The sequence below is a fragment of the Oncorhynchus masou genome, chromosome 29 (assembly GCF_036934945.1).
Source record: "Oncorhynchus masou masou isolate Uvic2021 chromosome 29, UVic_Omas_1.1, whole genome shotgun sequence".
Taxonomy (NCBI): Eukaryota; Metazoa; Chordata; class Actinopteri; order Salmoniformes; family Salmonidae; genus Oncorhynchus; species Oncorhynchus masou.
In genome coordinates, this window is record NC_088240.1 from 53010757 (window position 1) to 53037673 (window position 26917).

General features: G+C 44.2%; 1 protein-coding gene across 1 annotated transcript in view; it reads left to right on the forward strand.

Moving 5' to 3' along the window:
- Window positions 1-26917, forward strand: part of klhl32 (kelch-like family member 32) — a 44306-nt gene that overhangs the window by 11315 nt on the left and 6074 nt on the right. The window contains exons 2-5 of the mRNA XM_064945280.1: window positions 8933-9030; window positions 10109-10289; window positions 24275-24382; window positions 25893-25991. Coding sequence (XP_064801352.1) covers window positions 9008-9030; window positions 10109-10289; window positions 24275-24382; window positions 25893-25991 — 411 coding nt within the window. The 5' untranslated portion in view covers window positions 8933-9007. The remainder of the gene's footprint in view (window positions 1-8932; window positions 9031-10108; window positions 10290-24274; window positions 24383-25892; window positions 25992-26917) is intronic.

A 26917-nucleotide genomic window follows, 5' to 3' on the forward strand; every position in this document is an offset into this window, starting at 1 on the left:
CAAGAGAGCGAGAGTTGCACCCCTTCTGAAAAAACCTACACTCGACCCCTCCGATGTCAACAACTACAGACCAGTATCCCTTCTTTCTTTTCTCTCCAAAACTCTTGAACGTGCCGTCCTTGGCCAGCTCTCCCGCTATCTCTCTCAGAATGACCTTCTTGATCCAAATCAGTCAGGTTTCAAGACTAGTCATTCAACTGAGACTGCTCTTCTCTGTATCACGGAGGCGCTCCGCACTGCTAAAGCTAACTCTCTCTCCTCTGCTCTCATCCTTCTAGACCTATCGGCTGCCTTCGATACTGTGAACCATCAGATCCTCCTCTCCACCCTCTCCGAGTTGGGCATCTCCGGCGCGGTCCACGCTTGGATTGCGTCCTACCTGACAGGTCGCTCCTACCAGGTGGCGTGGCGAGAATCTGTCTCCTCGCCACGCACTCTCACCACTGGTGTCCCCCAGGGCTCTGTTCTAGGCCCTCTCCTATTCTCGCTATACACCAAGTCACTTGGCTCTGTCATAACCTCACATGGTCTCTCCTATCATTGCTATGCAGACGACACACAATTAATCTTCTCCTTTCCCCCTTCTGATGACCAGGTGGCGAATCGCATCTCTGCATGTCTGGCAGACATATCAGTGTGGATGACGGATCACCACCTCAAGCTGAACCTCGGCAAGACGGAGCTGCTCTTCCTCCCGGGGAAGGACTGCCCGTTCCATGATCTCGCCATCACGGTTGACAACTCCATTGTGTCCTCCTCCCAGAGCGCTAAGAACCTTGGCGTGATCCTGGACAACACCCTGTCATTCTCAACTAACATCATGGCGGTGGCCCGTTCCTGTAGGTTCATGCTCTACAACATCCGCAGAGTACGACCCTGCCTCACACAGGAAGCGGCGCAGGTCCTAATCCAGGCACTTGTCATCTCCCGTCTGGATTACTGCAACTCGCTGTTGGCTGGGCTCCCTGCCTGTGCCATTAAACCCTTACAACTCATCCAGAACGCCGCAGCCCGTCTGGTGTTCAACCTTCCCAAGTTCTCTCATGTCACCCCGCTCCTCCGCTCTCTCCACTGGCTTCCAGTTGAAGCTCGCATCCGCTACAAGACCATGGTGCTTGCCTACGGAGCTGTGAGGGGAACGGCACCGCAGTACCTCCAGGCTCTGATCAGGCCCTACACCCAAACAAGGGCACTGCGTTCATCCACCTCTGGCCTGCTCGCCTCCCTACCACTGAGGAAGTACAGTTCCCGCTCAGCCCAGTCAAAACTGTTCGCTGCTCTGGCCCCCCAATGGTGGAACAAACTCCCTCACGACGCCAGGACAGCGGAGTCAATCACCACCTTCCGGAGACACCTGAAACCCCACCTCTTCAAGGAATACCTAGGATAGGATAAGTAATCCTTCTCACCCCCCTTAAATGATTTAGATGCACTATTGTAAAGTGGCTGTTCCACTGGATGTCAGAAGGTGAATTCACCAATTTGTAAGTCGCTCTGGATAAGAGCGTCTGCTAAATGACTTAAATGTAATGTAAATGTAATGTTAATGGTTCTAATAGAAATGTATACATAATTAATCATTTCAACTATAATTTCCTCCAACACTGGCTGTGATGTCATCACCCAGAGTTGGCACAGCATTAACCTCATGTTGAGTTAGGTATATCGCTCCCCGTTTTCTACCCTTTGTACACGGCTGTACCCCTTTATTTTATAGTTTGCAAGAAAAGGCAATGAACATTGAAATGCGTGTGGATAATCCTTGAAATTTGCCACAATTACTATCCGGTTATATGGTCAGGTGCAGCAAAGGAAGACCTAGCAAAGCCGCAGCTGTCTCAAAACAAAGCAGCACACCCTGCCCTTAACTGCACACACAGAACTAACATCAACTGCACACACAGAACTAACATCAACTGCACACACAGAACTAACATCAACATGCATGATAGTCTTTCATGGTTTTAGAGAAATTGACTACTTGTATTCTAGTCTTTTTAAGAAACATTTGTGAGTTCAAAATGCCTAAACACTTGTATAATCTATTTACGTACACTTCAAACATATTTATGTAGCATTCGGAAAGCATTTGTTGCGTTACAGCCGTATTCTGAAATGTACTAAAACACTATTTTTCCCTTATCAATCTTCACACAATACAAGCAAAACAAATGTTTGCTAATTTATTTAATAAAAAAACTGAAATATCACATTTACATAAGTATTCCGATTCTTTACTCAGTTCTTTGTTGAAGCACCTTTGCCAGTGATTACAGTGTCAAGTCTTCTTGGGTATGGCGCTACAAGCTTAGCACACCTGTATTTGGGGAGTTTCTCTCATTCTTCTCATCAGATCCTCTCAAGCTTTGTCAGGTTGGATGGGGAGCATTGCTGCACAGCTATTGTCCAGTCTCTCCAGAGGTGTTCAAGTCCAGGCTCTGGCTGAGCCACTCAATGACATTCAGAGACTTGTATCGAAGCCACTCCTGCGTTGTCTTGGGTGTGTGCTTGGGGTCATTGTCCTGTTGGAAGGTGAACCTTCACCCCCAGTCTGAGATCCTGCTTCAGAGAACTCAGGACTTCATCATGGATCTCTCTCTACTTTTCTCCGTTCATCTTTTCCTCGATCCTGACTAGACCCCCCGTCCCAGTCCCTGACATTGAAAAACATTCCACCATGGTGGTGCCACCACCATGCTTCACCGTAGGGATGGTGCCAGGTTTCCTCCAGATGTGACACTTGGCATTCAGGCCAAGGAGCTCAATCTTGGTTTCATCGGACCAAATAATCTTGTTTCTCATGTTCTGAGTCCTTTAGGTGCATTTTGGCGATCTCCAAGCGGGCTGTCATGTGCTTTTTCTTCCTGAGGAGTGGCTTCTGTCTGGCCACTCTACCATAAAGTTCTGATTGGTGGAGTGCTGCAGAGATAGTTGTTCTCCCATCTCCACAGAGGAACTCTGGAACTCTGTCAGAGTGACCATCGGGTTCTTAGCCACCTCCCTGACCAAGGCCCTTCTCCCCCAATTGCTCAGTTTGGTAATGCGGCCAGCTCTAGGAAGATTCTTGGTGGTTCCAAACTTCTTCCATTTAAGAATGATGGAGGCCACTATGTTCTTGGGGACCTTCAATGCTGCAGACATTTTTTAGTACCAATCCCCAGATCGGTAACCTTAAGCATTTTTTTGTTGATGATGATAGGTTATACTCTAAGGCTGGATTTATGCATTTTTTTCCAATACTACATTCATTTGGCAGACCTAACTTGATTCACCCTCTTTCTACAAGGCCTAGTCTGAGAGGCCTAATCATATTTGTATGAACATTTTGTTAACGCCTAGGCTATAGAGATGCATTCAGGTAATGAACTCTTTATTATGCATCAACATTTGAATTTGATTACAATTATTTGTCAATCATTCTTGAATTTGTTAGGCTATACAATTAAGTAGATTAATGAACTGATACATTCATACATTACTTGTATTTTCTAAATGTTTTAATATGATAGGATGTATAATAGAATGCAATTTCTATGTGAATGTTTATGAATGTTAATTTGTGTATTAATAATAATAAAAAGTAATCTGAAAATCAGTCTGAAATCAAATATTTCTCCTATTGTTCATGTCCATATAGCCTAGGACAATGTGGTAAAGTACTGTTATTCCTGGTCCACTTAATGTATTATAAAAAAAAAGAAAATTGCCTCACTTTTCTGGGGGGGAATTCCGTTAAACAGTGAATACATTTTTTTCTGGTCTTATTTAACTAGGCAAGTCAGTTAAGAACAAATTCTTATTTACAAAGACTGCCTACTTTGGCCAAACCCAAGTCCGGATGACGATGGGCTAATTCTGTGCACCCCTATGGTACTCCCAATCACGGACGGTATTGATACAGCTTGGAATTGAACCAGGTTATGTAGTGACGCCTCTAGCACTGAGATGCAGGGCCTCAGACCGCTACGCCACTCTAGAGCCCTATATATATATATTTTTTTCTTTACATAGTTGAATGTGCTGACAACAAAATCACACAAAAATTATCAATGGAAATCAAATTTATCAACCCATGGAGGTCTGGATTTGGAGTCACACTCAAAATTAAAGTGGAAAACCACACTACAGGCTGATCCAAATTTGATGTAATGTCCTTAAAACAAGTAAAAATGAGGCTCAGTAGTGTGTGTGTGGCCGCCACCTGCCTACAATGCCTGGACATGCTCCTGATGAGGACAACTCCTGGACAGTCTGTGGTGCAACGTGGTGGTGTTGGTGGATGGAGCGAGACATGATGTCCCAGATGTGCTCAATTGGATTCAGGTCTGGGGAACGGGCGGGCCAGTCCATAGCATCAATGCCTTCTTCTTGCAGGAACTGCTGACACACTCCAGCCACATGAGTTCTAGCATGGTTTTGCATTAGGAGGAACCCAGGGCCAACCGCACCAGCATATGGTCTCACAAGGTGTCTGAGGATCTCATCTCGGTACCTAATGGCAGTCAGGCTACCTCTGGCGAGCACATGGAGGGCTGTGTGGCCCCCCAAAGAAATGCCACCCCACACCATGACTGACCCACCACCAAACCGGTCATGCTGGAGGATGTTGCCGGCAGCAGAACGTTCTCCACGGCGTCTCCAGACTATGTCACGTGCTCAGTGTGAACCTGCTTTAATCTGTGAAGAGCACAGGGTGCAAGTGGCAAATTTGAAAATCTTGGTGTTCTCTGGCAAATGCCAAACGTCCTGCACGGTGTTGGGCTGTAAGCACAACCCCCACCTGTACCACCCTCATGGAGTCTGTTTCTGATCGTTTGAGCAGACACATGCACATTTGTGGCCTGCTGGAGGTCATTTTGCAGGGCTCTGGCAGTGCTCCTCCTGCTCCTCCTTGCACAAAGGCGGAGGTAGTGGTCCTGCTGCTGGGTTGTTGCCCTCCTATGGCCTCCTCCACGTCTCCTGATGTACTGGCCTGTCTCCTGGTAGCGCCTCCATGCTCTGGACACTACGCTGACAGACACAGCAAACCTTCTTGCCACAGCTCGCATTGATGTTTCATCCTGGATGAGCTGCACTGCCTCAGCCACTTGTGTGGGTTGTAGACTCCGTCTCATGCTACCACTAGAGTGAAAGCACCGCCAGCATTCAAAAGTGACCAAAACATCAGCCATTAAGCATAGGAACTGAGAAGTGGTCTGTGGTCACCACCTACAGAACCACTCCTTTATTGGGGGTGTCTTGCTAATTGCCTATAATTTCCACCTGTTGTCTATTCCATTTGCACGACAGCATGTGAAATTTATTGTCAATCAGTGTTGCTTCCTAAGTGGATAGTTTGATTTCACAGAAGTGTGATTGACTTGGAGTTACATTGTGTTGTTTAAGTGTTCCCTTTTATTTTTTTGAGCAGTATATATTTATATATATTAACATTTATTTATTTATATATATATATATATATATTTATATATATTTATTTATTTATAAGAGACAGATGGACTCCAAGTTGTAGAAACATCTCAAGGATGATCAATGGAAACAGGATGCACCTGAGCTCAATTTCGAGACTCATAGGAAAGTGTCTGAATACTTTTTGTAAATAAGGTATTTCTGTTTTTTATTTTTTATAAATTTGGAAACATAAAAAAAAAAGTTTGCTTTGTCATTATGGGGTATTGTGTGTAGAATGCTGATGATTCTTAATTAATCTATTTTAGAAAAGGGCTGTAAATGTAACAAAATGTGGAAAAAGTCTAGGGGTCTGAATACTTTCCGAAGGCACTGTACATACCCCACCAGACACACCACTACAGGTTTCTTCACGGTCTCCAAACCAAAAACTGATGTAATGCATCGCTTAGTTATGTATTGAGCCATATCATCGTGGAATGCTCTGCCACAAGAGGTTACTTGGGCAAAAAGCAAGTTTAGCTTAAAGAAACTGATAAAAACATGTGTCACAGTGCCTTTTTCTAAAGATCTAATTTAACTGTACTGCATATAAGAATATGTGTATACACTGAGTGGACAAAATATTAAGACACCTTCCTAATTTTGAGTTTTTCCCTCAGAACAGCCTACATTCTTCGGAGCATGTACTCAACAAGGTGTCGAAACCATTCCACAGGGAATGCGATACTGGCCCATGTTGACTCCAATGCTTCCTACAGTTGTGCCAAGTTGGCTGGATGTCCTTTGGGTCGTGAATCATTCTTGATACACACAGGAAACTGTTGAGCATGAAAAACCTAGCAGCGTTGAAGTTCTTGACACAATCAAACCGGTGTGCCTGGCATCTTCTACCATACCCTGTTTAAAGGCAGTTAAATCTTTTGTCTTACCCATTCACCCTCTGAATGGCACACACACAATCCATGTCTCAATTGTCTCAAGGCTTAAAAATCCTTCTTTACCCTGTCTTCTCCCCTTCACCTACACTGATTGAAGTGTATTTAACAAGGGACATTAATAAGGGCTCATAGCTTTCACCTGGATTCACCTGGTCAGTCTAAGTCATGGTAAGAGCAGGTGTTCATAATGTTTTGTACACTCAGTGTATATGAGTAGTGTGTACATTGTATTTTTGTTGCCTCTTGGTGACTTTCTTGTAACTCTCTTTTTTTAAATTTAAACGTTTATCTCTTTTGTTCTTGTCCATTACTGCTCTATAGTCTGTCATGTATTTGTATGTTTTATGTGGACCCTAGGAAGAGTAGCTGCTGCATGTGCAGTAGTAGCTCATGGGAATCTTACTAAACTAATCTAAACATGCAACTAGACACATAATAAACCATAGGCCTAGTTTAATTAATGAGACTGAGACTCGAACATAATGCCCTGATATGACTTGGCAACCTATCAGATCACTGACTCGGCGACCAGGAGATAGCAGGCTAGACGGCCACAAACGTAACCATTTAATCACTGTCACGGAGGCCAATCAAAGTAGATCAGGTTTGCGTTAGGTTTCATGCTGCACATTAAACAACATCAAATGAACCGCTAATTAATACATATAATAGGTCATACTGTATAGACTACAACAGTGGCCAGCAACCTTTTCTTAGTTAAGATCACTTTCTTAGTCAAAATGCAAGACAAGTGCAATTCTCTGCTGGGCGCAGGAGATCAAGTGTGCCTACAATGTATTGTGTGATATCAATTAAATGATCAATGGCCTAACTATGGTGCATGGGCAGAGAACCTCAGGGGAAAGTTATATTTACATTTACATTTAAGTCATTTAGCAGACGCTCTTATCCAGAGCGACTTACAAATTATATTTCCAATAAAATGTGCTGTGGGCTTGTGGTAGCTGCTATAGACACGGTGATCTAAGCTGATCTAAGTGTTTATCTGATTGGCCAGCGATATGCCTACAGGTGCACCTGATTTAGTTCTCTGGGGAGATGAAATGATTTAAAAGAGATTTAAAGAGTTTGTATCTTCAGACAAAGAAAATGGTTCAAAATGGGAACACTTCACCTCCCAGGGATGCAGGGAAACTGAATCAAGTGCATCACATCGCATTTGGCGAATAGGCTTCTAAAAACATTGTTTTATATATTTTTAATCTAAATTAGCCCCGGCAGGCCCTGCAGTGGCTTTATTGGGACAGTAAATCATTTTTAAAAATCCTTTGGCTCTATACTTGAAATCAAACAATGACTAAGTTAAAGTGCAGACTGTCAACTTTAATTTGAGGGTATTTTCATCCATTTCGTGTGAAACGTCTAGAAATTATAGTCCCCCCATTTTAGGGGACCAAAAGTATTGGGACAAATTCACTTATGTGTATTAAAGTAGTAAAAAGTAAAGCATTTGGTCCCATATTCTTAGCACACATTGACTACATCAAGCTTGTGACCACACATTTGTTGGATACATTTTCTGTTTGTTTTGGTTGTGTTTTAGATAATTTTGTACCCAATGGAAATGAATGGTAAATTATATATTGTGTGATTTTTGGAATCAGTTTTATTGTAAATAAGAATAGAATATGTTTGTAAACCCTTCTACATGAATGTGGACGCTACCATTATTACAGGTAATGCTGAATGAATAGAATTGAAGTGAATAATGAGAAAGTTGGTCAGCACAAATATTATACTGGCACACAGCTCGGACACCCATGCATACCCCACAAGACATGCCACAAGAGGTCTCTTCACAGTCCCCAAGTCCAGGACAGACTATGGGAGTCACGCAGTACTACATGGAACTCTATTCCATATCAAGTAACTGATGCAAGCAGTAAAATTTAGTAAAAAACAGATTTAAAAAACTCCTTATGGAACAGCGGGGACTGTGAAACAACACATATTGGCACAGACACACACACACACACACACACACACACACACACACACACACACACGATAACATACGCACTATACATACACATGGATTTAGTACTGTAGATATGTGGATGGAGTAGGGGCCTGAGGACACACAGTGTGTTGTAAAATGTGTTGTAAAATCTGTGAATATATTGTAATGTTTTAAAATTTTTAAAATGTTTTAAAATTGTATAAACTGCCTTAATTTTGCTGGACCCCAGGAAGAGTAGCTGGGGATCCATAATAAATACAAAAATTATCCAATGGCACTCTTAACCTCTCACCATTGATATTTGTGCGTCTAACTTTCTCACTCATCCTTATTTACGATTCATTCAGGACTATCCGTAATCGTGGTAGCATCCACATTAACGTAGAAGTGTTTAGAAACATATTCTATTCTTAGCCACAGAGTGTCAGTTGGAAGCCCAGGTTGTGGTGTTTCTTGGCCGATGGCTAATTCACGAAGTGTCTTCGTCATTCTATTCATTAAGCTGAAGTGCCTCTCAGTTTCAGGTGGACTTTCAGTCTGCTTTGTATTAGGGGTTAGCAGTTAGTTGATTGAAATGTGCCTTCTCTGTTTCTCTTTCCAGGCTAATGCAGGAAGTAACTGCAGCCCTCTGGAATCACAGAATACTGTTCCACCTCTTCTCTCCTTTTCCGGGAGCATGCCATCTGAACCTTGTGTCAGGTAAGTCTGTAAGCTGGTGAATCTGTACACACACATGACCACAAGTGAAACATACACACACACACACACACACACACACACACACACACACACACACACACACACACACACACACACACACACACACACACACACACACACACACACACACACACACACACAGCTCTAGAACTGTTTCCAGCATTTTGCAATCGGGTGTGAGACTCATTTTACTCTTTGAGAGTTTGCAATGCCATCTGCAGTGTTAGCTCACCCCATATACTACAGTTAACTAACCACTGACCAACCTTAGTTTGGCATGGCTGGTCTAAGCTTCAGTGGGGTAGCATATTGGCAGGTGTGGTAACAGCAGTCAACCCCCCCGCACACACACACACACTTCTCTGTCAGATTAGAATCGTGACTGCCTCTACCTGTTCCTCATTCCTGGGCTATTACTCTGTCAGGCCACACACACTGTAGGTAGAAGGGCAGGCTGTTCCTCGGGGCCTTGTCCAGTCTGGACAGAGAGTTAGGGAGGAGCAGCCCGTTGACAATCTTGAACTACAGATGCTGGGGCTTAGAGGTGGCCAGCAGGGGGCTCCAGTGCTTCACCACAAACCCTGATAACACACACACACACACACACACACACACACACCAGACTTGTGTTCGCATACCTTCAGTAGTATTTAGTTATTTGTAGTGACAGACCAAACTGCAGACAGGCAGAAAAAAGGACTGACAGCTAGTTGACTAATAAACAAACATATGAAATGGACAGCTAGGAGAACAAGAGACACAAACAAGGAAATGCGGCAGGTAGCCTAGCGATTAAGAGTGTTGGGCCAGTAACGAAAGGTTGCTGGTTTGAATCCCTCACTTGAATATGTGAAAAATATGTCCATGTTCCCTTGAGCAAGGCACTTAACCCTAATTGCTCCTGTAAGTCACTCTGGATAAGAGCATCTGCTAAATGACTAAAGTGAGATGAGCAGAGAGACGAGAGACAGAGATATTCCCACAGCTTTGACTGATATCTCTCCCTTTCCCTCACTCTCTCTCCCGCTCCTTTCTTCCCTCTGTCCCTCCCTCCCAGTGGGCAGGAGCTGGTAACAGACCAGAGGCTATGCCAGTCCAAGTCTCACCAGGACTCCGTCCTCTCCGCCCTCAACCAGCAGAGGAAGGATGGCCTACTCTGTGATGTCACCCTGGTCGCCGGCGACCAGAAGTTCCACGCCCATAAAGCAGTGCTGGCGGCGTGCAGCGATTACTTCCGGGTGAGTTTGGGCCTGGGGAGGACACCACTCTCTTAAAAAAAATGTTATTTGTCTGTCCCCATAGGGGAACCCTTTGAAGTACTCTTTAGCTTCTAGGTAGAACCTTTCCACAGATTGTTCTACATGGAACCAAAAAGGGTTCTCCTATGGGGACAGCCGAATAACCCTTTTTGGAACCCTGTTTTCTAAGAGTGTAGTTTCAAGTTGTATTGTCACGTGCACAAGTACAGTGAAATGCCTGTCTTGCAAGCTCTTTCCCAACAAAGAAATAATCAATATCACTAGTACTATAAATTAGAACAAAAACACACGAGAAATAGAAATAATAAGAACAGGAGAAAGTGAGTAAGCTATATACAGGCTCAGTTCCAGAGTCAGTGCCAATACCATACAATGTACTGGATACTGGAGTTGTAGGGGTAGATATGTATAGTGTGTCAGGTGACTAGGCATCAGGATATATGATAAACAGAGTAGCAACGGCGTATTTGATGATTGTTTGTGTGTGTAATGTGCACGTGTGTATGTGTGTGTGTGAGCAAATGAAGTGTGTGTGTGAGTGTGCATAGAGTCAGTGCAAAAATAAAAAATAAAATAAAAGGGTCAATGCAGAAAGTCTGTGTAGCCATTTGTTAGCTATTTAGCAGTCTTATGGCTTGGAGATAGAAGCTGGTCAGGAGCCTGCTGAGGTCAGACTTGTTGCTCTGGTACCGATTGCTGTGCTGAAGCAGAGTGAACAGTCTATGGCTTGGGTATCTGGAGTCTGTTTTCCGGGCCTCTCTTTCACACACCGCCTGATATAGAGGTCCTGAATCTCAGGGAGCTCGGCCCCTGAGTGATGTACTGGGTGTTCTGCACCACCCTATATAGCACCATGCGATCGAGGGTGGTGCAGTTGCCATAACAAGCAGTGATGCAGCCAGTCAAGATGCTCTCAGTTTGGCAGCTGTATAACTCTTTAAGGATTTGAGGGCCCACGCCAAACCTTTTCAACCTCCTGAGGGGGAGGTGGCACAGTCGTTCCATCTTCTTGACTGTATGCGTGGACACAGAGGAACTTGAAGCTCTCAACCTGCTCCACTAGTGCCCTGTTGATGTGGATAGGAGCGTACTCGCCCCCTGTTTTCTGTAGTCCACGATCAACTTTAGTCTTACTGTCATTGAGGGAGAGGTTGTTCTGGCACCACACTGCCAGCCCACTGACCTCCTCCCTGTTGGCCTTCCCATTTTCGTCGGTGTTTAGGCCTAACCCCATCATGTCGTCAACCAACTTGATGATGGTCTTGGAGTTGTGCAGGACCACGCAGTTGTGGGTGAACATGGTGTACAGGAGGGGAGTAAGCACACACCCCCTCCTCTACTCTGTGTTCACCCACAACTGTTGTGGGTCAGCATGGCGGAGGTGATGTTGCCTACCCTCACCACCTGGGGTCGGCCCGTCAGAAAGTCCAGGATCCAGTTGCAGAGGGAGGTGTTCAGTCCTAGGGTCCCATGCTTGGTGATGAGCTTGAAGGGGACTATGGTGTTGAACGCTGTAGTCAATGAACAGCATTCTCACGTATTCCTCTTATCTAGGTGGGTGAGGGCAGTGTGGAGTGCAGTTGAGATTGTTGGGGCTTTATGCAAATTGGAGTGGGTTAGGGGTGTCTGGGATGATGGAGTTGATGCGTGCCATAACCAGCCTTTAAAAGTACTTAAATCAAATTGTATTGGTTACATACAAGTCTTTAGCAGATGTTATTGCAGGTGGTGATTGTGATGAGGGGGGTCGTCTTTGTGGCAGGTAGCCTTAGAGTTCTTAAGAACAGGAGTATTGGTGGTCAGCTTGAGATGTGGGGGTTACAGACTGGGACAAGGAGAGGTTGAACATGACCATAAATATGCCTGCCAGCTGTTCTGTGCATGCTCTGAGAACACATCCGGCAATACTGTCCGGCCTGCGATCTCGGTGATCGAGATCACCTAGTACTCTGGGTGGGCGGGGGCCCTCATGCACGGCTTGGTGTTTTGGTCGAAGTATGTATAAAATGCATTGTGTTCGTCTGGTAAAGAGGCAACAGGACAAAATAAAAACAAGGTGGAATCCTATTAGACATGTTCCAACACCCACCGCATGTGGCAGGGGCTACAGTCATGGCCAAAAGTTTTGAGAATGACACAAATATTAATTTTCACAAAGCCTGCTGCCTCAGTTTGGATGATGGCAATTTGCATATACTCCAGAATGTTATGAAGAGTGATCAGATGAATTGCAATTAATTGCAAAGTCCCTCTATGCCATGCAAATGAACTGTATCCCCCAAAAACATTTCCACTGCATTTCAACCCTGCCACAAAAGGACCAGCTGACATCATGTCAGTGATTCTCTCATTAACACAGGTGTGAGTGTTGATGAGGACAAAGCTGGAGATCACCCTGTCATGCTGATTGAGTTCAAATAACAGACTGGAAGCTTCAAAAGGAGGGTGGTGCATGGAATCATTGTTCTTCCTCTGTCAATCATGGTTACCTGCAAGGAAACACGTGCCGTCATCATTGCTTTGCACAAAAAGGGCTTCACAGGCAAGGATATTGCTGCCAGTGAGATTGCACCTAAATCAACCATTTATCGGATCATCAAGAACTTCAAGGAGAGCGGTTCAATTGTTGTGAAGAAGGCTTCAGGGCAACCAAGAAAGTCCACTAAGCGCCAGGACCGTCTCCTAAAGTTGATTCAGCTGCAGGATCGGGGCACCACCAGTACAGAGCTTGCTCAGGAATGGCAGCAGGCAGGTGTGAGTGCATCTTCACGCACAGTGAGGCAAAGACTTTTGGAGGATGGCCTGGTGTCAAGAAGGGCAGCAAAGAAGCCACTTCTCTCTAGGAAAAACATCAGGGATAGACTGATATTCTGCAAAAGGTACAGGGATTGGACTGCTGGGGACTGGGGTAAAGTCATTTTTTCTGATGAATCCCCTTTCCGATTGTTTGGGGCATCCGGAAAAAAGCTTGTCCGGAGAAGACAAGGTGAGCACTACCATCACTCCTGTGTCATGCCAACAGTAAAGCATCCTGAGACCATTCATGTGTTGGGTTGCTTCTCAGCCAAGGGAGTGGGCTCACTCACAATTTTGCCTAAGAACACAGCCATGAATACAGAATGGTACCAACACATCCTCCAAGAGCAACTTCTCCCAACCATCCAGGAACAGTTTGGTGACAAACAATGCCTTTTTCAGCATGATGGAGCACCTTGCCATAAAGCAAAAGTGTTAACTAAGTGGCTCGGGGAACAAAACATCGATATTATGGGTCCATGGCCAGGAAACTCTCCAGACCTTAATGCAATAGAGAACTTGTGATCAAGAGGCGGGTGGACAAACAAAAACCCACAAGTTCTGACCAACTCCAAGCATTGATTATGCAAGAATGGGCTGCCATCAGTCCGGTGGCCCAGAAGTTAATTGACAGCATGCCAGGGCAGATTGCAGAGGTCTTGAAAAAGAAGGGTCAACACTGCAAATATTGACTCTTTGCATCAACTTCATGTAATTGTCAATAAAAGCCTTTGACACTTATAAAATGCTTGTAATTATACTTCAGTATTCCATAGTAACATCTGACAAAAATATCTAAAGACAATGAAGCCGCAAACTTTGTGGAAATTAATATTTGTGTCATTCTCAAAACTTTTGGCCACGACTGGAGCCCCTGCCACATGCGGTGGGTGTTGGAACATGTCTAATAGGATTCCACCTTGTTTTTATTTTGTCCTGTTGCTTGTTTGATGGTTCTGCGGAGGTCGTAGCAGGATTTCTTGTCCTCAGCCATAGTCTCTGGGTTCGCTGCAACCTTGGTGTTAATCTAGGGCTTTTGATTGGGGAAGCAGCGACCACTGCGGGCACAACATTGGTGATGCATTTCCTAAATGAAGCCGGTGGCGGAGGTGGTTAGTTGTTGTGGCTATCTGCAGAGTCCGGGTACAGTCAGCGCTAGCAAAGCAGTCCTGTAGCATAACCTCTGTTCAGAGGACCATTTATCTATGGAGCACGTCACGGGTACTTCCTGTTTGAGCTTCTGCTTGTAGGCAGGAGTATAGAGTTGTGATCTGATTGCCGAACGGGGGATGAGGGAGGGCCTTGCTTGTGAGTAGAGTAACCGTGGTCTAGGACTTTATCAGCCCAAGTGGCAAAGGAGACGTGTTGATGTAAGTTGGGTATTTATTTAGAAAAAGCAGCTTCCAGGTTCATGGTTTTCTGCTTGTTTATAGTCTTGTCCAGTTTAAGTGGCAGCTTGTTCTTGTCCTGAGGTGGAATATATATACAGCAGTCATGATAACAGTTGACAACTCTCTCAGGTGATAGAATACCTGATTGTTAAAAGTCTTCTAAGATGGGTGAACTACGCATCAAAGGCTTCCACTGGGCTAGAGTCAGCACACCATTTGCTGTTGATGAAGAGTCCTACCCTCCCCCTCTAGGATTTCCCTATATTCAATGTCCTGTCCGCTCGGTGAATGGAGAATCCATTGAGTTGGATAGCCATGGGGGGTATCTTTTCCGAAAGCCATGTTTCAGAAAAGTAGAGAATATTGCAGTTTGAGAGTCCTGTTGATATCAAATTCACGATTTGGAGGTCATCCATCGTGTCTGGCCAATAAAATGGAGGGAAGAGGTGGCCGGTTATCCCTGCGCCTAAATCTTGCCAGGACTCCCTCTCTCCTGCAATCTGTTTCGCCTTGGGTAGCCCATAAATCGTGTCGGAATTACACTAACAGCCCAGGGCAGATGAGTTGAAGTTGAAGCCGGAATTGAGGTTAGTAAATGCCGATCTGATGTTCAAAAGTTCTTGTCGATCATAAGAACTGATAGCGGGTACATTTCATCCAAAAAAGTAAAGATAAACGCCAAAAGAAGCAAAGTTGGGTCAGAAATCGAAAGACTTACAGTATGACGCCATCTTCTGTGCCAGTATGTAATGTCAGTGTAATGTGCACATCTGGCTTCGGAGGACATGGAAGAATACAGTACAGTCCGCATGCACAGTATATCTGCACAGTATATCTGCACAGTATATCTACACAGTATATCTACACATACACTATATATTCAAAAGTATGTGGACACCGGTTGTGGCTATTTCAGCCACAACTGTTGCTGACAGGCCTATAAAATCGAGCACACAGCCATGCAATCTTCATAGACAAACAGTGGCAGTAGAATAGCCTTACTGAAGAGCTCAGTGACTTTCAACGTGGCACCGTCATAGGATGCCACCTTTCCAACAAGGCAGTTAGTCAAATGTCTACCCTGCTTGAGCTGTCCCGGTCAACTGTAAGTGCTGTTATTGTGAAGTGGAAAAACGTATAGGCGCAACAGCAGCTCAGCCGCGAAGTGGTGGGCCACACAAGCTCACAGAACGGGACAGCCGAGTGCTGACCGCCAACTTTTGGTCATGTAGTGTATATTAGTCAATCAAGGAAACCAGCTTCATGAGATGGAATGCACCTGGAATGCATTTCAATTAAAAGGTGTGCCTTGTTAAAAAAAAATATTTGTGGAATTTCTTTCCTTCTTAATGCATTTGAGACAATCAGTTGTGTTGTAGATAGCCCTAAATGGTAAAAGAATAGCTCAAATAAGCAAAGAGAAATGACCGTCCATCATTACTTTAAGACATGAAGGTCAGTCAAATCTGGAAAATTCCAAAAACTATTAACGTTTCTTCAAGTGCAGTTGCAAAAACATTGAGGCGCTATGATGAAACAGTCTCTCATGAGGACCGCCACAGGAAAAGAAGACCCAGAGTTACCTCTGCTGCAGAGGATAAATTAATTAGAGTTACCTACACCTCAGATTGCAGCCCAAATAAATTATTCACTGAGTTCATGTAACAGACACATCTCAACATCAACTGTTCAGAGGAGACTGTGAATCAGGCCTTAATAGTCAAAATGCTGCAAAGAAACCATTACTAAAGGGCACCAATAAGAAGAATAGACTTGCTTGGGCCAAGAAACATGAGCAATGGACATTAGACCAGTGGCTTTTTTGAAGAATATAAAATATATTTTGATTTGTTTTAACACTTTTTTTGGTTACTACATGATTCCATACGTGTTATTTCATAGTTTTGATGTCTTCGCTATTGTTCTACAATGTAAAAGTTCAAACTTTTTGACTGGTACTGTATATTTTTTAAATGATCTGAGAAGAACAACAATGCATTGGCAGGGCAATTCAAGCAAAGCCCATATGCAGTGATAAGCTTTTGGGCCTATAGCCTACTGCGAAAACCTCGTTACGAGGGAACTGTGTTGAATAGATTCATGTTGAAAATCACATTTGCCGTTTCATATGTAAAAAAATAAAAAAATAATCCCCATGTGAAAATCATAGGGCTGGCCCCATTTAGTTGTTTGGTCGACAGGCTGTTTGGTCGACCGAGATTTCTTTAGTCAAGACATCTGTCTGATTCGCGCATGTCTCAGTGGACTACTCCATCGCGGAGGCCACAGGGAAGGCACAGTCCATCACTTCTTAAACGTGTATGGTTATATTATAAATAATGTTGTAACACTAATAAACCGAATAATATTATTTTTTATAACATGAGCTTTCTGCCACGTTGGATATGGTCGTTGTCCGTGGTTATGAAACATAGTCTTCAGTGCGCCGTAGAATTGGCGCCGATCCCTATGTTGCTATGTGCATAATAGCAAAATGAACCAGCATATTTGGATTGAGGACAATGGCAGAGGCATCAGCGTCAGAGACGAGGAAACAGCCCTTGCCTTAAACCCTATTCATATGGGATTAGTTTTACTGGGGGTGGTCGGGTAATGTAATTATGTACACAAGCACAAAACACCACATCTGTCTTTTTCTTTGGTCTACAATAACTGATTTGATCAATTGAACAAAGTTGCTCTGCATAGCCTATATATGAAGGGCCCACATGTATCAACTTTCTCAGTGAATGCTTTTGTTAATATATTTTTTGTGCGTATGAATTGAATAATGCATCAATAAAAAAGATATAGCGCCTGTAGCGCCTATTTAATATCCTAATGATTATGCGGTTAATAGATCGCAAGTCAGCATACAACTGACTTAAACATTTGGAAATGATGAAAGTTCACTTTCACATCCATAGCCTTAAAACTCCTCTCAAGTGCAAATGCACTGTTTAGCTCACATCTGAAGGCTGGGGGCATTTAGGACGTGTACTGGGAATTGCTAAAATATTCAAATGACTATCACATTTCCTCAATTCAAATATTTAGGCGACACTATACCGAAGATGGTTTGGTATGGTTTAGAAACTTGGGAACCAAGCTCGAGTTATCACTGTAGCTCTGTTATCGCCTGGACTTGTTGAAATATCTTAGCCTAGATAAAAACCCTCCAGGGTACAATAATATGTAATGTCATTATCAATAGTAGGCTTTGTATAGTAGCCTTGTATAACCACCATCGAGCTGTAGGCCTAAGAGCACGTCCTGTTTAGACGAAATACCGTAACTTACTTATTACTCTTATATTTCAATATATAGGCTACTGTATTAATCAATCAGTCATTTGTTCATGCCATCACACAGCATAGGAGACATTAATAACAAAGGGAGCTTTGGATAATTAGCCTAGACAATAAACACATTGCAATTCACGAATGCATGCAACTGTTTTTAGTCTACTGTAATAAAGCTGCACTTGAGCAGAGCAACAGGCTCAACCCCCACAAATACACCCGCCCAAGCCCCATCCTGCGACCTAAGAGATATATATCAGATGCTCAGCATGCTCTGCTCACACCTACTGTAATGGTCCGAGCCGAAACCACACAAAAACAACACTAGAAACTGTGGAACACAAAGCTTTTACTATCTCATCCTGGAATATACAAGGTCTGAGGTCATCTGCTTTTGGCCTAAAGAGCAGGAACCCAGACTTCCTCAAAAAAAAATGGAAATACAGACATTGTCATCCTACAAGAAACATGGTATTTTACATCTGGCTAGAAATGAATAAGGAAATTATCTCAACAGAGAAAAATCTTCTTGTGTGCTACCTATATCCCCCCAATAGAATCCCCATACTTTAACGACAACAGCTTCTCCATCCTAGAGGGGGAGATAAATCATTTTCAGGCCCAGGTACTAGTCTGTGGCGACCTAAATACCAGAACTGGACAAGAGCCTGACATACTCAACACACGGGGACAAACACCTCCCTCATATGCCCCCCTGGACACAACAACAAAAATGGGTCACAACTCCTGCAGCTCTGTCAGACTCTGGGTATGTACATAGTCAAAGGTAGGCTTCGAAGGGACTCCTATGGTAGGTACACATATAGCTCACCTCTTGGCAGTAGTACTGTAGACTACTTTATCATTGACCTCAGCCCAGAGTCTCTGACTGAACGCTCTCAGGTCAGAGCAAAATCATACTCTACTTGAACAGAGCTTTGCTCAATCATGAGGCATCAAAGCCAAAGGAACTGAATAATATTAAGAAATGCTATAGATGGAAGGAAAGTTAGGCAACAACAAATTCAATCCCTTCTAGACAATTTCCTGGACAAAATGTTTCACTGTAATAGTGAAGGTGTAGACTTGGCAGTAGAAAATCTAAACAGTATGTTTGACCTCTCAGCTTCCCTATCAAATCTAAAAATGTCAAGCAGACATCCTAAGAAAATTAACAACAATGACGAATGGTTTGATGAAGAATGCAAAATCCTAAGAAAGAAATTGAGAAACCTATCCAACCAAAAACAGAGACCCAGAAAAACTGAATCACTAAAACAATACAGAAATATACTATGGAAAAAGAAGGAACAGCACGTCAGAAATCAGCTCAATGTAATTGAAGAATCCATATAATCTAACCACCTCTGGGGAAAACTCTAAACAAAGAGTTATCTGTCTAAAACAGAGATGTATGGATAAACCACTTCTCTTTTTGGCTCTATAACAAAGAGCAAACATCAAACACATATACATGAACAAATACAAATCTTAGAATCAACTATTAAAGACTACCAGAACCAACTGGATTCTCCAATTACATGTTATGAACTACAGGACAAAATACCCTCCAACCCAAAAAGGCCTGTGGGGTGGATAGTATTCTGAATGAAATGATAAAACATAGAGACTACAAATTCCAATTGGCTATACTTAAACTCTCTAACATCAGCCTCAGTTCTGGCATATTTTGGAACCAAAGACTAATCATCCCAATCCACACAAGTGGAGACAAATTTGACCACTATAACTTCTGTGGGATATGCGTCAACAGCAACCTTGGGAAAATCCATTGCATTATCATTAACAGCAGACTCGTACATTTCCTCAGCAAAAACAATGTAATGATCAAATGTCAAATTGGCTTTTTACCAAATTACCGTACAGCAGACCACGTAGTCACCCTGTTCAACCTAATTGACAAACTAACAAAGCAAAACAAAAGCAGTCTTCTCATGCTTTGTTGATTTCAAAAAAGCTTTCAACTCAATTTGGCACGAGGGCCTGCTGTACAAATTGATGGAAAGTGGTGTTGGGGGAAAAACATACAACATTATAAAATCCATGTACACAAACAACAAGTGTGAGGTTAAAATTGGCAAAAACCACACACATTTCTTTCCACAGGGCTGGGGGATGAGATAGGGATGCAGCTTAAGCCCCACCCTCTTCAACATATATACCAACGAATTGGCGAGGGCACTAGAACAGTCTGCACCATCTGACCTCACCCTACTAGAATCTGAAGTCAAATGTCTACTGTTTGCTAATGATCTGGTGCTTCTGTCTCCAACCAAGGAGGGCCTACAGCAGCACCTAGATCTTCTGCACAGATTCTGTCAGACCTGGGCAATGACAGTAAATCTCAGTAAGACAAGAATAATGGTCTTCCAAAAAAGGTCCAGTTCCCAGAATCACGAATACAAATTCCATCTTGACACCGTTGCCCTAGAGCACACAAAAAACAAAACATACCTCGGCCTAAACATCAGAGCCACAGGTAACTTCCACAAAGCTGTGAATGATCTGAGAGACAAGGCAAGAACGGCCTTCTATGCCATCAAACGGAACATAAAATTTGACATGCCAATTAGGCTAAAGATACTTGAATCAGTTATAGAACCCATTGCTCTGTATGGTTATGAGGTCTGGGGTCCGCTCACCAACTAAGAATTCACAAAATGGGACGAACACCACATTGACACTCTGCATGCAGAATTCTGCAAAAATATCCTCTGTATAACGTAAAACACCAAATAATGCATGCAGATCAGAATTAGGCCGATACCCGCTAATTATCAAAATCCAGAAAAGAGCTGTTCAATTCTACAACCACCTAAAAGGAAGCAATTCCCAAAACTTCCATAACAAAGCCAACACCTACAGAGAAATACACCTGGAGAAGAGCCCCCTAAGCAAGCTGGTCTTGGGGCTCTGTTCACAAATGGACCCTACAGAGCCCCGGGACAACAACACAATTATACTCAACCAAATCATAAGAAAACGCATAGATTTTCAAAAAATGAAATCAACTCAAATCAAACTTTGCCACGTGCTGAATACAACAAGTGTAGAATGTACCTTGAAATGCTTACTTACAAGCCCTTAACTCTTCTTGAACTGCACTGTTGGTTAAGAAAATATTTACCAAGTAGACTAAAATAAAAAGTAACATAATAAAAATAACAATAACGAGGCTATATACAGGGGGCACCAGTACAGAGTCAGTGTTTGGGGGTACAGGTTAGTTGAGGTAATTTGTACATGTAGATGGGGGTGAAGTGACTATGCATAGATAGCAGTGTACAAAAGGGGGGGTCAATGTAAATTGTCCGGCGGCGATTTGATTAATTGTTCAGCAGTCTTATGGCTTGGGGGTAGAAGCTGTTGAGGAGACTTTTGGTACCGCTTGCCGTGCGGTAGCAGAGAAAACAGTCTATATACTGAAGTCTCTGAAAATGTTATGGGCTTTCATCTGACACCGCATATTATATAGGTCCTGGATGTGAGGAAGCTTGGCCCCAGTGATGTACTGGGCCATTCACACCACTCTCTGTAGCGCCTTAGTCAGATGCCGAGCAGTTGCCGTACCAGGCGGTGATGCAAACGGTCAGGATGCTCTCGATGGTGCAGCTGTAGAAACATTTGAGGATCTGGAAACCCATGCCAAGTCTTTTCTGTCCCCCGAGGGGGAAAAGGTTTTGTCGTGCCCTCTTCGTGACTGTCTTGGTATGTTTGGACCATGACAGTTTGTTGGTGATGGACACCAAGGAACTTGAAACTCTCGACCCGCTCCACTACAGCCCCGTCGATGTTAATGGGGGCCTGTTCGGCCCACCTTTTCCTGTAGTCCACGATCAGCTCCTTTCTTTTGCTCACATTGAGGGAGAGGTTGTTGTCTTGGCACCACACTGCCAGTTCTCTGACCTCCTCCCTATGGGCCGTCTCATCGTTGTCAGTTATCAGCAAACTTAATGATGGTGTTGGAGTCGTGTTTGCCACTCAGTCGTGGGTGAACAGGGAATACAGGAGGGTCTACTGACGGACCCCAGTGTTAAGGATTAGTTTGGCAGATGTGCTGTTGCCTACTCTTACCACCTGGGGGCGGCCCATCAGGAAGTCCAGGATCCAGTTTGAGGGAGGTGTTTAGTCCCTAACCTGGTGAGTCCTTAACCTGGTGATGAGCTTCGTGGGCACTATGGTGTTGAGCGCTGAGCTGTAGTCAATGAACAGCATTCTCACATAGGTGTTCCTTTTGTCCAGGTTAGAAAGGGCAGTGTGGAGTGCGATTGCCTCATCTGTAGGGGCGGTATGCAAATTGGAGTGGGCCTAGGGTGTCCAGGAGGATGCTGTTGATGTGAGCCATGACCAGCCTTTCAAGCACGTCATAGCTACCGACGTGAGTGCCACGGGGCGGTAATCATTTAGGCAGATTACCTTCGCTTCCTAGGGCACAGGGACTATGGTGATCTGCTTGAAACATGTAGATATTACAGACTCGGTCAGGGAGAGGTTGAAAATGTCAGTGAAGACACTTGACAGTTGTTCCGCGCATGCTTTGACGACACGTCCTGGTAATCTGTCTGGCCCAGCGGCTTTTGACCATGACAAGTGGTTGTCCCAATCCCCTATAGAGTAGAGACTGCGTTAGCTATGGAAACACAATTTACCTAGAACAACACTAGTGGTTACACCCAAAAAAAACAGTCCTAATCAAAAAAAAGGGGCAGGAGTATCCTCTGCTCTGAGGTTGTAGTGGTGTGACTGTAGCCTGGTCCCATCATGTCAACTCCTTCGCATGACAAGGTGTGGCATGAAGGCGCAAACAAATTGGTACCCAGGCTAGTGTGATTTAGGAGTCCTTGATTATTTTAGTTGTGAATAAAAGACATGACAAATCCATCACCCTGCCGCTTCCCCTGTTCCTCCATTCCTGATCAATGGCTCTGCCAACATCTCATACTGTGACACCAATCAATTGCTTTGATTGGGGAGCACCCGGCATCAGGCACAGCACAGCAGGCTCAGGGCCAGGCGACTGCTCTCTCTGGGGCTTCGATTTCACTTTGTCTTTGTGTGTGTGTGTGTGTGTGTGTGTGTGTGTGTGTGTGTGTGTGTGTGTGTGTGTGTGTGTGTGTGTGTGTGTGTGTGTGTGTGTGTGTGTGTGTGTGTGTGTGTGTGTGTTAATGCAGTGTTTCCCAGAAAAAGACCAGGACCAGGAAGTAACCAGTCTGTGTGTCGGATACTGATTAATATAGCTTGTAAAATGGGTGTCAAAGAAACACATGATCTCTACGTAATCTCTATGCCGCTTCCCTTGTTCCTCCATTCCTGATCAATGGCTCTGCCAACATCTCATACTGTGACACCAATCAATTGCTTTGATTGGGGAGCACCCGGCATCAGGCACAGCACAGCAGGCTCAGGGCCAGGCGACTGCTCTCTCTGGGGCTTCGATTTCACTTTGTCTTTGTGTGTGTGTGTGTGTGTGTGTTAATGCAGTGTTTCCCAGAAAAAGACCAGGACCAGGAAGTAACCAGTCTGTGTGTCGGATAGTGATTAATATAGCTTGTAAAATGGATGATCTCTACGTAATCTCTATGTCCAATGAACTCTATGGATAGGCCAAGAGTGAGCAGTCAACTTGAGGGCAGTTGCTGTGTGAAATCACATGGTAGTCCTTGTGCTTTCAACCCCTTGGGGGGTTGTCTCCTGTCTGTGAAACAGCTAGCTTAGTTAGCGGTGGTGCGCGCTAAATAGCGTTTCAATCGGTGACACCACTTGCTCTGAGACCTTGAAGTAGTAGTTCCCCATGCTCTGCAAGGGCCGTGGCTTTTGTGGAGTGATGGGTAACGATGCTTCGTGGGTGACTGTTGTTGATGTGTGCAGAGGGTCCCTGGTTCGCGCCCGGGTATGGGCGAGGGGACGGTCTAAAGTTATACTGTTACATTGATGCTGTTGACACGGATCACTGTTTGCTGCGGAAAAAGAGGAGGTCAAAAGGGGGGTGAGTGTAACGGATGTGAAATGGCTAGCTAGTTTGCGGTGGTGCACGCTAAATAGCGTTTCAATCTGTGACGTCACTTGCTCTGAGACCTTGAAGTGGTAGTTCCCCTTGCTCTGCAAGGGCCGCGGCTTTTGTGGAGCGATGGGTAACGATGCTTCGAGGGTGACTGTTGTTGATGTGTGCAGAGGGTCCCTGGTTCCCTGGTCCGGGTATGGGCGAGGGGACGGTCTAAAGTTATACTGTTACATCTGTCTCTCTGTTCATTTGTGTGTGCTGATCAAGCAATAAAGTTTTTTTTTTTTTTTTTGCAGAACAGATGGGGGTGGTTCAGCACCCCTACTTCCCGCATCTATTTAGGCTGTTTTGGTAATTCAGTTGTGCTGTAGCCTATTTATAGCTCAGGTCTGCTGTGCCTATGTCTCAGAGGTGTGTGTGTCTCTCTCTCTGTCTGTCTGTGTGTGTTCTCAGGCCATGTTCAGTCTGTGCATGGTGGAGAGTGAGGCAGATGAGGTGACTCTTCAGGGAGTGACCAGTGTGGGACTGAAACATGCACTAGACTTCGCCTACACAGGACAGGTGAGTCTACAGTAGCACCTTCATCTACAGCTAGCCACCCCACACATGTCCTCAAGTCAAACACAGGCACTGAACTGTACACACAAACATATCTCACAACTATCCAGGCTTACACTAACTAAGAGTGACAGTTTCCAGCTTTTCGTTAGCTGATTAAGGCTATAGCCCAGCCATACTGGCGGATCGCGGTCCTGATAATTGACGGATGCCCCCATTTGATTTTGTTGAGTCACTCAGGTATCATATGAACACGCATAAAATATGACAAAATGTGTAGAATTGCAGGAAATTTGCTTTAAAATGCTGAAGTTTTCTCTCCCCCAAGGAAAGGGATGTGAACAGTTTGAGCATTTTGGGGTCATGTGAGTCGCGATGTGGGGGTTTGTTACTATGCCGATAAATGACAATATCCTCCCGGACCGTTGCCATCTAGTACATTTGTGTGACTGGACCTTCTTAAATAGTGGTTGAGTCCACCTGCTGTAGTCTATACATGGATGTGATATCTAACCTGATCCTACAGTATGCCAGTAACCCCCCCCCCCCCACTCCTTCTCCTTCCTCCCTCTCTCTCTTGCTTACCCCCCCCCCCCCCCTCTTTCTCTCCCTCTCTCTCTCTCTGCGGTGAGGAGTCAGGAGATCTATGCCCTGTGGCCCAGTAGTGAAAGGCTGGCTAGCTCGTAATTATTCCTAATTGCATTTCCACAGTGGAAATGAGCAGGGGGGAGTTGTGTTGATGTAGGTCAGCAGCCGGCTGCCGGTCCGTTTCCGTCTGCTGAGATGATGAGACTTGAGCAATATGCTTATTTCAGTAAACAACCACAGAGCTAGTTGCTGAAATCCACGGGTCACATGTCAGGGGCCATGGGGTTAGCAGATATGCTGTTGCTATATAGTCTACACTGAGAGGACGCACGCACGCATATTATAAATATTAGTCTTACTTTTTTATTTGATGTTGCTAAAATCATGTATTTTGCATGGCAATTACATGGAAATGTGGTATGCATCACAGCTGTAAGAAGGATAACTGTGTGTGTGTGTGAATAACAATGTATAATACCACTCTAACTGCAATATAATGACCCTTTTTAAATTCATGTATTATAGACATGGAATATAAAGTGGGACACACACATGTAGTCTATTGAAGAGCACACAGCGCAAAGAATGCCTCTCAAATGCTTTCAGTAGCACATGAGTGAAATCACATTAGTGTGAAATGCTATTGCACACAAAAAAAACACGCCTGGCCCGAGACCACAGTCACACACCCACACACATGAATCAGCAGCATTATATAAAGTGACCACTGGTCCCTGAGGGCTTCTGTCATTTGGTTGTGTTCCAAATGGCACCCTATTCCATACATAGTGCACTACTTTTGACCAGAACCCTATGGGCACTATACAGAGAATATGGTGTCATTTGGGATGGAACCTGTCTGTCTGGGGAGGTGAGCAGTGTGTGAGGTGGACAGGACGTGGTCTCACTCAGGTCCTCTCCTCAGATAATGCTGGAGCCAGGGGTGATTCAGGATGTTCTGTCTGCAGGAAGTCACCTTCAGCTGCTGGAGCTGCTCAGTCTTTGCTCACACTACCTTGTCCAGGTGAGGAGTCAAGACAGACATGGACACACACACACACACACTCACATATATTACATACTCGCACATAGTCATATACAGTAGTACAGTCAAATAAGCACATACGTATCACACACACACACCTACACTGGAATTTCTTGCGTATATGGAGGGTCTACCCTCCACATGTCCAAGGTACTTCCTAACAACACAAGACCACACATTAAACCCCCCCTGTCACTACCAGTCAGATACATTAGCATGGCAGTGGGCAAACCGTTACATCACCTTATGGTCAACAGTGCTCTCATACACCGTCTGCTGGTAGAGAGAGAAATGGACACTGTGTTGCACACCATTGATTTCACTGCACTGTCCCTATAGACATACTCCCTGCTCACTGTAAACACTGTATTATACAATTAGATAGCAGCTGAAGATGCAGAGAAAAGACCCAGGTTAACATAAAATATAGATTCACTAGCTTTCTATATGTATTTTGTCTGTATGAAATTGGGTATTGAACAGGTTATTTTTTTGTGTGCGAGTGTTTGTTTGAGGCGATTACTCAGAGCCATGCAGTATATTGCACGTGGTCCTGCTTACTGCCAGCAGATGGCAGTCTTATTCCACTCTCGATCTCCATGTTCTGTTCTCTTGCCTCCTCTCCTGTTCTCTCTCTTTCTCTCTTACTCTGTGTTCTGCTTGAATAACAATGTGGTCTCATCTCCAATAGATTCAGTGGTATATAAACTGCAGTTCAAAAACACCCCAAGGAAAGTGTGTGACCCAGAGAGTGTGTGTGTGTGCGTGCGTGTGTGTGAGGGATACTCAACTGTATGTCTGTGTGTGTTACTGTATGTATTAACTTAACCCCCCCAAATGTATAAATAATACATTAACAAAAAACCTGCACTTGTCTTTTCCTGCTACTTTATTGTGGGAAGATC